This window comes from Carassius auratus, chromosome 43 (genome assembly GCF_003368295.1).
Source record: "Carassius auratus strain Wakin chromosome 43, ASM336829v1, whole genome shotgun sequence".
Lineage (NCBI taxonomy): Eukaryota > Metazoa > Chordata > Actinopteri > Cypriniformes > Cyprinidae > Carassius > Carassius auratus.
Window position 1 is genome coordinate 1,445,530 of NC_039285.1, and position 9,833 is coordinate 1,455,362.

At 34.9% G+C, this 9,833-nt stretch overlaps 1 protein-coding gene and 1 long non-coding RNA gene across 2 annotated transcripts; both read right to left on the reverse strand.

The window, feature by feature from the left end:
• Positions 1-898: 898 nt before the first annotated feature.
• On the reverse strand, positions 899-3,667 carry LOC113061401 (uncharacterized). The gene is made up of 2 exons (XM_026230463.1): positions 2,588-3,667; positions 899-1,664 (listed from the first exon to the last, which is right to left on the reverse strand). Exons 1-2 carry the CDS (start codon positions 3,245-3,247, stop codon positions 1,644-1,646), a joined length of 681 nt encoding a protein of 226 aa, XP_026086248.1. The 5' UTR covers positions 3,248-3,667; the 3' UTR covers positions 899-1,643.
• A 1,392-nt stretch (positions 3,668-5,059) lies between these two features.
• LOC113061249 (uncharacterized) lies at positions 5,060-6,473 on the reverse strand. The gene is made up of 2 exons (XR_003278325.1): positions 6,005-6,473; positions 5,060-5,275 (listed from the first exon to the last, which is right to left on the reverse strand). It is a non-coding gene; the product is annotated as an uncharacterized LOC113061249 (long non-coding RNA).
• Positions 6,474-9,833: the final 3,360 nt, after the last annotated feature.

Sequence of the window (9,833 nt, forward strand, 5' to 3'; positions counted from 1 at the left end):
CAAACTCTTTCTTCGAGATCAGCCATTTTTCTGATATTAAGCCTTGTCTCTGACTGCTGCTGGTGTGTGAAGGTTGTAAAAAAAAAAACGTATTCCCACCTTACGCTTATAAACCCTAGTGATTGCACAAGACAAGACAGGAACTTTTGTTCAGTCCGCACGTTTTATCCAGTACCAAGTTCCTTCTCAGATCAGAAACGGTGGATGGACAGAACAATCCGTGCTGCAGTAAACAAACGCACTGCTGTGTGCAACGCCGGTCTCTCTGGCCCTAAAGCGAGTGAACGTCAGGAAAGCAGCAGGTCCTGATGGGATTTCTAGCCATGTTCTGCAGTCCTGCGCTGATCAGCTCGCTAGTTTGTTTACATGTATTTTTAATGAGTCCCTTGCTACCTCGGTGGTTCCCACCTCCTTCAGAAAAACTCTCATCATCCTTGTGCCTAAGAACAATAAACTCTCTTGTCTGAATGACTATCGTCCAGTTGCCCTCACGTCAACAGTCATGAAGGTCTTTGAGAAACTTATAAAAAACAACATCTGCTCCTCCATCCCTGATACTTCATGACATTAGCCCCAACAGATCCACAGAAGATTGGTGGCATGTTGATGGCAATAACAGGAACTATGTAAGGCTGCTATTCATCAACTATAGCTCAGATTTTAATACCGTAGTCCCTATCAAGCTAGCTTCCAACCAAGCGACTCTAACCACCCTGGTAACTGTCCTTTTACTTTGCTGCCATCTGTATCATGAATTTGTATCGAGGCACCTGTTTCTCAGTGGGTTATTCTAACTTACACCTTTAACTCTATAAATTATTATTTAGGTAGGATAAGAATAGACATATGTAGCATAAACCATGAAGTACTCGCCAGCCGGCAGGTTGAAGTTCTTCAGGAATGATGTAGAAGACTGCCTTGTGGTTGTTCTTGAGGCTCAGTTTGTAGTTATAAGTAAAGTCTCACGGGAGGCAATCGTAACAATAAAATCTCTCATTTTATTAGTTACAAATACAATACAAAGCATTTAATGCAAAAATAAAACTAAGCTATGAGTGTGACAAACAATAATGTATAATCAGAAAATCAAAAACGTAACTGACAGCACTTCCTGTTGAACCGTGAAGCACATTTTGAGAGAAACTGAGAAAAAGCCGTATAAGAACCTCTAATCAACAAACATTTCTAATGAGGAGGTTATTCGTATTTTAATGAACAAAGATTTAAATATATATATATATTTTTAAACAAGAAATACTTTCTACCCAATTACTGTAAATGGTTTAAATATGTAAAATTAATACATGTACATTACTTCATACACTGAATATTATATTATTAATATATATTCGGATTGAAATCCGAAACTGAAAGGAGAGCGTATGTGCAATGACGCGGAAGTAGCGTAATGACGTATGACGCGCAGACCACGCGGTTCTTCCTGTTGAATGAACGTGTGTCCTGTCATAATAAAATGTGCGCATATCAAAGCTTGATCACGATGTATTTAGCGTTCATGTAAACACTATCGGAATGAAACTGAAACAAAAGTAGTGCATGCAAACATAGGAGAAATATAAAATACGTGGTGATATACTGAAATATCCACTGGTCTAGACAGATGCAGATCTTGATGTCCTTCTTTACTGAGGAAAACATGGTCTCTGTGTGGAAGAGATGAAAGAAACAAACTGCCGTTACTGTATATTCACATTCATATGTCTATTATTATAGAGTAAACATGAATCAGTTCTCAGGAAAACAGAACAACTGTTATTAGATGATGAATTACAACTCCACTCAAATAGTAGAGGTATATTCATGTAGAGGTGTTTTTGACTTGTGTTAGCGTTTCTAGGAATGTTTGAACATCTTCTATAAGGTACATGAAGCGAGTTTTCTCAACATTTAATTTGACTTATTTTATTCAGTTTCAATAAGGGGTTCAAACAACTCTGAGTTGACTTACTCTGAGTTCTCAGGTTCAGAACAGCTGAATTGACTTCAATCCAAATCCAAACTGTTGCATTTTTTAATTAGAGTGACATTTGACTTCTACTCTGCCAACAGCAAGAATGCTCGTATAATAATGACGAACAGATGAAGAGGAGATGGACACAATACCAAGTATTGGAAGAATTTAAAATCCAACAGGAAAAAGAATACAGACTTTCCTTACCGTGGCCTTACTAACGTGTGCTCTGATGTGTATTAAAAACTACCATTTAAAAATGCTTCTGCTCAAATAAAAATGCATGTGGATATGGAAAAAAAATGTATGTAACTTTGTAATGTAAATTAATGCAGCCTCCTCATCTACACAATTCTGTATAAAATGACATGTCTTTTTCTCACTTTCAATGAATGAATGCAATTTTCAATAATAATAAAAAATATTTTTTTCTATTTGCATTAAGTTAGTACCATTTGCATCATGTCGTTAGTTCATGGGGTCAGTTAGCACAACTTTTAAAGAGAGTTTAATATGAAGTAACAAATAACTCAACTCACATTGGTCTGATAGTAATATGATTCATTTAGACATTATTGAATCATTTTTAGCTGCTCTGAAAGAATGTGATTGTACCTCATGGTTTAAATGTTGTCGTCTCAGTCTTCTGTTTTCTAAATCGAGTTCTCGTATTCTTTCTTCCAGATCTTGTATTGCTGCATTGTCATCTTCTATTGTTTCTCTCTGCTCTTCTATTGTTTCTTTCTGCTCTTCTATTGTTTCTCTGAGATCTTCTATTGTTTCTCTCTGATCTCTCTGATCTTCATTTTCCTGAACATGGGCACGAAATGCCTCCAGATTGTCTGGAAACTCATCACAGAATCTTTGCAGCTCATCCCGATTCCCGGAGAGATTCATCGCGTGCCGAATGGGCTGGTTATCAGCATGTTGGAAAGTCCACTGAGCAAAGATTCCTCCATAATTTTCCTTAATTATATTGATCCACCAGCTGTCACCCGTGGGTCTGAAGAGCAGAACATGCAGACGGTCTTTACGATTTATTCTGAAGAGAATGTTTGGATGTTGGTTCAGCTGCGTCTCTCTGTGTCTCTTTTGTTCTGCTGGAGTCATGTTTTCAACATCCACTCCTTCATACATGTCTCTCACAGCTGCCATTACTGCTTCAACCTTACTGAAATATGATCTTCTGCATTTCGGCAGAGATTCTCCTGCAATGGTGCAATCCACTACAAAACACACAGGGACGAAGGCAGGAACTTGCTCAGCCCACCACATATTTGGCAAGAATCCATATGTGTGTGTTTTCCAGATAGAGTCGCTCAACCCGAAACGAAACAAAACTCAACACACATAGCTTATACAGTCTCGATCGATCAACTTCTGTTTATCTAATAATATTACAGTCAAACAGAAAAATGTGTTAACAGAACAACAGAGAAGAGAGAGAGAGAGAGGCATAAAAGAGGAGGAACTAAAGACGAGAGGAAGTAGAGAAACAGTGTTTTCCAGGAAAGATGAATCACACTTGACCTTGTGTTCATGTCATTTATAAAGACACAAAGACAAATAGACAGTTTCAGCATTTAAAATAAATGCTTTCCACTTCCATTCAGTCGTTTTTTTTTTTATTATGATTAACTTATATGATTATTTGTTTATAGGTTTTATAAACAGTTTATCCAGTGCATAAAAAAGAAAAAAGAAAGAAAGAGAGAGAGAAAGAAAGAAAGAGAAAGAGAAAGAGAAAGAGAAAGAGAAAGAGAAAGAGAAAGAAGATAGACAGAAAAAGAAGGAAAGAAACATAGCACTGAATTGTAATACAAGCAGTATACTGAAATCCAGGTGCATATAATTCACAAAAATAAATAACAATTTCACACAACTTACAAACACTTAGATTTTTAATCACTGGCACCAAAGTGCACTTTAAAAAAACTTTTTGTGCATATTTTTCATATCAGCAAAATATACATTTACAAGAGTCAAACCTTCACCACACCACTAGTGTTTAACCCCGTGCACACACTTACTAAAAACAAGTAAATTAATAAATTAACAATTTCTAACAGTAAAATTGTGGTAACTTGGTATTAGGCACCACTGAGACACTGGGAATGCTGTCAATAAAATAAAATAGAATTAAATGAATGAGTGAATAAAGTAAGGCCTTTATATATAATTACATAAAGATATACATATAAAATTAAATAAAGACAATGATATAAAGAACATATGTACAGTGTATATTGATTAATTTGACTGGTTTACTGATGTAGCACTGGTTTGCACTAGTTCTCCTTGTGTGTGTGTGTGTGTGTCTGTGTGTGATTTCAGTTATAGGCGAATAGCTGTTGGTAAACAACTGAAGACAGTAAAACCCCACTCACTCACATTATTATAGTTAATGGCAGCCTCAGTCATTATGTGCAAACTTACTACACACAGTGTGACACACGAGGTTAATGTGTGTTAACGGTGTATCAATGAAAACTATTTTATTTATTTATTTATTTATTGTGTTCAAGATTTGATACGATTTTGAACTTTTAAAGACGGAAGATGAAAAGCAATAATATAAATTTTAACAGTTAATCCAAACACTCAACTTATTTATTATTAGTGTACATTGATGACATTTTGAACCATTTCTGCAATATGAGCTATTCTGAACGAATGTGATTCTGTTGAATGTTGTTCCTCACGTTTTAGTAGCATTTTTGTTTTCCTAGTCATTGCTGACTAATGAATGATTTCCAGATGTTTGATCTTTCCTGCAGATCTTGTGTTTATGCCCACGGCTTTTCTTTGGTTTGTTTGTTTGTTTGTTTGTTTTGTGGTCTTTGTGGTTTTGGCAGATCTTCTGTTTTCCCCAGCTCTTCTTTTGTTTTTGTTTTCTAGATCTTCTTTTTCCGCTTTTAGTTCTTCTATTCATTCTTCCACCTTTCCCTTTGTTTTTAACAGCTTAGCAGCTGTTACACCCTCAAACTCAAACTGTTTGACACGTATGTAACAAGTACAGTCAGTATCTGCTAGAATGGAGAAAGATGAATGTGTTAACGGTGTAACAATGAAAATGTCCATTCGAATTTTAGTCACCATGTTTTTAATAAAGTTTGCGTTTACATAGACTTTCAACAATAAACACACAATGAGAAATATTCACTGGAGTAAGAAGTGTGACAGATTTGATTACAGTCTGACTTTAATATGACAGAGAAGAGAAATATAAGAAATAATAGTAATTCATGTTTGGTCTGCTTTGAATCTGATCGAAAGATGCAGATCTTCTTGTCTTCGTGGTCTCTGTGTGGAAGAAATGAAACACATAAAATACTGTTATAGTCATGCTCTCATGTCTGTTATTATAGATTAACAAGAATCAGTTCTGAGGAAAACTGAAAGGATGTTAGTAGATGATGAAATGCAACCATCCACTCAAATAGGTTATATGTTGGTAACACTTTATTTTAAGGATCAGTTCTTGCTATTAATTAGTTGTTTATTAGCATGTGTATTACTAGTATATTGGCTGTTTATTAGTACTTGTACACGTACGTGACTGTATTTTAGATCCCTTAATCCACCCCATAACTAAACAACTATCATACTAACTATTAATAAGCAGAAAACTCTTAATTAAATCTTAGTTAATAGTGAATATGTGTTCCCTATTCTAAAGTGTTACAGAGATGTTCTGACTCATGTTAATGTATCTGTTTGCACTTGTATTTGTCTTCTTGAGTTTGTTCAACATGTTAACATGTTAATGTTCATTTCTTCAGCTCTGAACTTCTGATGGATGTGACACTGGTCCGGTTGGTTAAATATCTCCGGTGGAACAAACATTAACACAAATAAATGGGAAAAAAAGTGGAAGAAAAGAAAAACAATCGTTCTTGACCGATGTTTCACTGGGGTCGGTTAGAACAACATCAACTGATGTGATTACTATGAAGAATTTATGACATTTTTAACCATTTCAACAAATTTGCTGTTTTGAAAGAATGTGATTGTATTGAATATTGTAGCTACCTCATGTTTTAGGGCGCTCCTCTTAATTGTTGTCCAAGTCCGCTGTTTTCTACTCTGAGGTCTTGAATGGCTGTTTCCAGATCTTCCTGAACATGGGCACGACACGACTGTAGATTGCGAGGAAACTCATGCACAGAATCTTTGCAGCTCATCCCGATTCCCGGAGAGATTTATCGCGTGCCGAATCGGCTGGTTATCATCATGTTTGAAAGTCCACTGAGAAGAGATTCTTCCATATCTATCCTTAAGTTTATTGATCCACCAGCTGTCATCCGTGGGTCTGAAGAGCAGAACATGCAGACGGTCTTCACAATATATTCTGAAGAGAACGTCTGGATGCTGGTTCAGCTGCCTCTCTCTGTGTGCTTTTGTTCTCACATCACCTGGCTCATACATGTCTCTGACCCTGATTTTGATGCCATTTCTAGTCAGTGCTGAAGATTGTGAAGGTCCTGTTTAAAACCTCCTGTTAACCGCCTCATCCTTATAAACCCTGATAGCGCAACCCAAGCAGAAGATGACAGGATCTATTGTTCAGTTCAGCACTTATTTGACTAGTACACAAATGAGCGTATGTCTCCGGACATGAAACTGAAATCCTGGTATAGTGCTGAGTGCTGACCATTAAAATATAATATATGCCACAGTACTGAATGATATGTTGGAATAATAACCACATTCATCGATCATGGCATCTACAGTGATACAAAGCACATCAAAAGTACCATAGTAATACCATTGTATAGTATACAGAGCTTTTCATACATTAACCCCGCAGTATTTTAAACTCAGGTTGACATTTTTCACACTGTTCAGTCTTTATCCAGGGTTAAGAATGAATCCTTGATATTAAGGGTTTGAAGTTTCCCACTGTACTTTCTTAATACTCTTATTCACATTTCTGCGTCAGTGTCACAGACTGCATGAATACAGTACGTGATCAGTTTAAATAACAACTTATCTTCTGTATTCTTCATGGTAACATTCAATTTGCCCCTGAACAGACTTTTTGGACAACAACTGCACAAATAAACAGCTCTCTTCTTCACTCTTGCAAAACCTGCAAGGTTTCATAAACCACAATATTACAAATGTGAAACACTGCTTAGCTGTAGACAGACAGACAGACAATCAAAGATATACGGTATTAGAAGAGGAAAGTTTGTTAAAATGTCTTGACCGGCCCTTGAACATCATTCGGTTCCTGTGTTTTTCATCCTGGTATTTGATTAAATGTAAATCTGCAAACTCTCTGCCTCCAGGTGATTTACTGGAAATGAAGTTCATTTAAGAGAAAGCCACATGACTCAAAGGCTGTTTTGCACATACTGTATGCCGTATGCAAACAAACACAGCCAGTATCTATTTGAATGGGGGAAAGAGGAGAATCTCCAAAACTATTTACAATTACACTTCAGAAACATTTCAAATCATTATAGTCTTACAGTAATGGTATCATGAATGTTGATCCTTTCATCTCGTTAAACTGTAACACAACACAGTCACATTTATCTCCTCCTGTCTCTGTTAACTAGGATTCGGAGTTGTGACAATCAAATTGTGATTCAAACGATGATTCTTTTCTGAATTAGCAAATAACATTTTACATGTGATTCTGAACAATGATAGAAAAATCAGAATGTTGATTAAAAATATGCATTGCATTGCATTGCATTTGCAGAAAGTATAACAGAAGGTAATGCAAATAAACTTAAAGTTTTTTTTCTTCAGGTAAAGTTCAGAGCTGCTTTTTGTTAAGAATATCAAACTCTGACAATCAAAGCACAAAATGTTACAACGGCTGCCTACATCAAAGCATAAATGATCCTATAATTAATCTGCAAAATGCTTTATGGGAAATTATTTTTAGCCGTCATGTGATTAATCTCCCTTTATAAAGTGAGATACCAAAGATATGCGACCCTAAACCCTGGACGACAAACCAGTCATATGTGTAAATTTTTTGAAATTGAGATTATTTATCAGTCTGAAAGCTGGATGAGATCATCTTTCCATTGATGTGTGGTTTGTTAGGAGGACAATATTTGTCTGAGATACAAAAAAAGTTGTTCAAATGAAGTTCTTATTACTAATGAAAATCAAGTTTTGATATATTTAAGGTAGGAAATGTACAAAATATCTCCATGGAACATGATCTTTACTTCATAAGCATGCAACCTTGAGTTAACAAGCGCAAGGTTTGGGTTCGAATCCCCAGGAACACATGATAGGTAATAACTGATAGCCTGAATATACTGTAAGTCTAAAATGAATAAATTTAATTAATTTTTTTTTAATGAATTTTGAATTTAAATGTAATTTTAAAGATGCGGTAGATAGAGGTAATTTCAAGATTAAAGCAATAATAGCAATTTTAACTGTTAATCCAAACAAAAACTCTCAACTTTTTATATTATTTTGGGTACTTTTATAACATTTTGAACCATTTCTGTAATATTAGCTATTCTGAACGAATGTGATTCTGCTGAATGTTGTTCCTCATTGCTGACTAATTAATGATTTCCAGATGTTTAATCTTTCCTGCAGATCTTGTGTTTATGTTGTGTTCTTGTTCTTTTTCTTTTTCTTTTCTAGGTCGTCTTTTCGGCTTTAGCTCTTCTATTCCATTCTTCCACCTCTTTGTTTTTTTGCTTTTGTTTTCTTTTTCAGATCTTGGTCCTTTAGATCATCAGTTCTTCAAGATCTCTTGTACCACTGTACATTCATAAACTCATACATTTCATTGTTTGTTTTGTTTTTCATTTTATCTTAATTTTATTGTTTTTAGTAATAGGCTTTTACTAATAGGCTTTTGGGTAAATGGAAACACACACACACTCAAGGATGCCATTATAATAGTTTATAGCAAGTTTTAATGTGACAGCTTAAACCCATACACTTTGACGACATTTACACAAAAGGATAATGCGTGCTAACAGTGAACTTGTCTATTAGATATATCTGTTGTAGTCAAGATTTTAAAGTTTACATAGAAAGTGATATATAGAAACTATATAGAAATACAAGCTTTATCCAGAAATTAACTTTCAATAAATACACCCAGAGAAATATAACCTATAGTAAAAAGTGTAACGACTCTGTGTCAGATATAATCACAGCTGTCTGACTTGAATGTGACAGAGAAGAGAAATACAGTGAATTAATATTCGGTTTGCTTTAAATCTGGTCAAAAGATGCAGATCTTGATGTCTTCAATCAGCTGTAAACATGATCTCTGTGTGGAAGAGACAAACATAAAATGCTGTTATATTCATGCTCTCATATAATTATAAAGTAAACATGAATAAATTCTCATGAAAACAGAACAGAATCACAACTCTTACATGCACTCAGTGTATAACCAGAGATGTTTGACTGGCGTTAGTGTATCTAAGGACTGTTTGCACTTGTACTAGTTGTCTTGAAGGAACAAGATGATAAATTTACATTCACCTTTAGGGATAATGGATCGTCTGAAAACGTCCTCATTTCATTTTATGTTTAATGTAAATTCAGCTAAGTTGTGATGACAGAGACTTGCTAGTATTTGTTGAATACGTCTGGTTGAACAAACATCAACACATCTAAATACAAATGAAAGCTTGAAAAGCAGACACATTCAATATCAAAATATAGTTCCTGCATTTTCTTAGTTCATGACTAAATTTACATTGGGGGTAGTGAACATTTTATTTTGGCTGTTTTTCTCAAAATATTTCTCAGTGTATTTTCTCAAAAAAGAAAATATTTTTTTTGTCATTATTTAATAATTTTTTTTAAGTCACTTATAAACAGAAAAAACCAAACAAACACCATTCAACTCACTGAA

What these genes read in the sequence shown, in the direction of transcription:
- LOC113061401 (XM_026230463.1), bottom strand. Translation starts at nt 3,247, where the DNA reads ATGTGGTGGGCTGAGCAAGTTCCTGCCTTCGTCCCTGTGTGTTTTGTA. An exon ending in GACAACATTTAAACCATGAG is followed by an intron (nt 1,665 to 2,587) that starts GTACAATCACAT and finishes TCTTCCACACAG; the next exon opens with AGACCATGTTTTCCTCAGTA.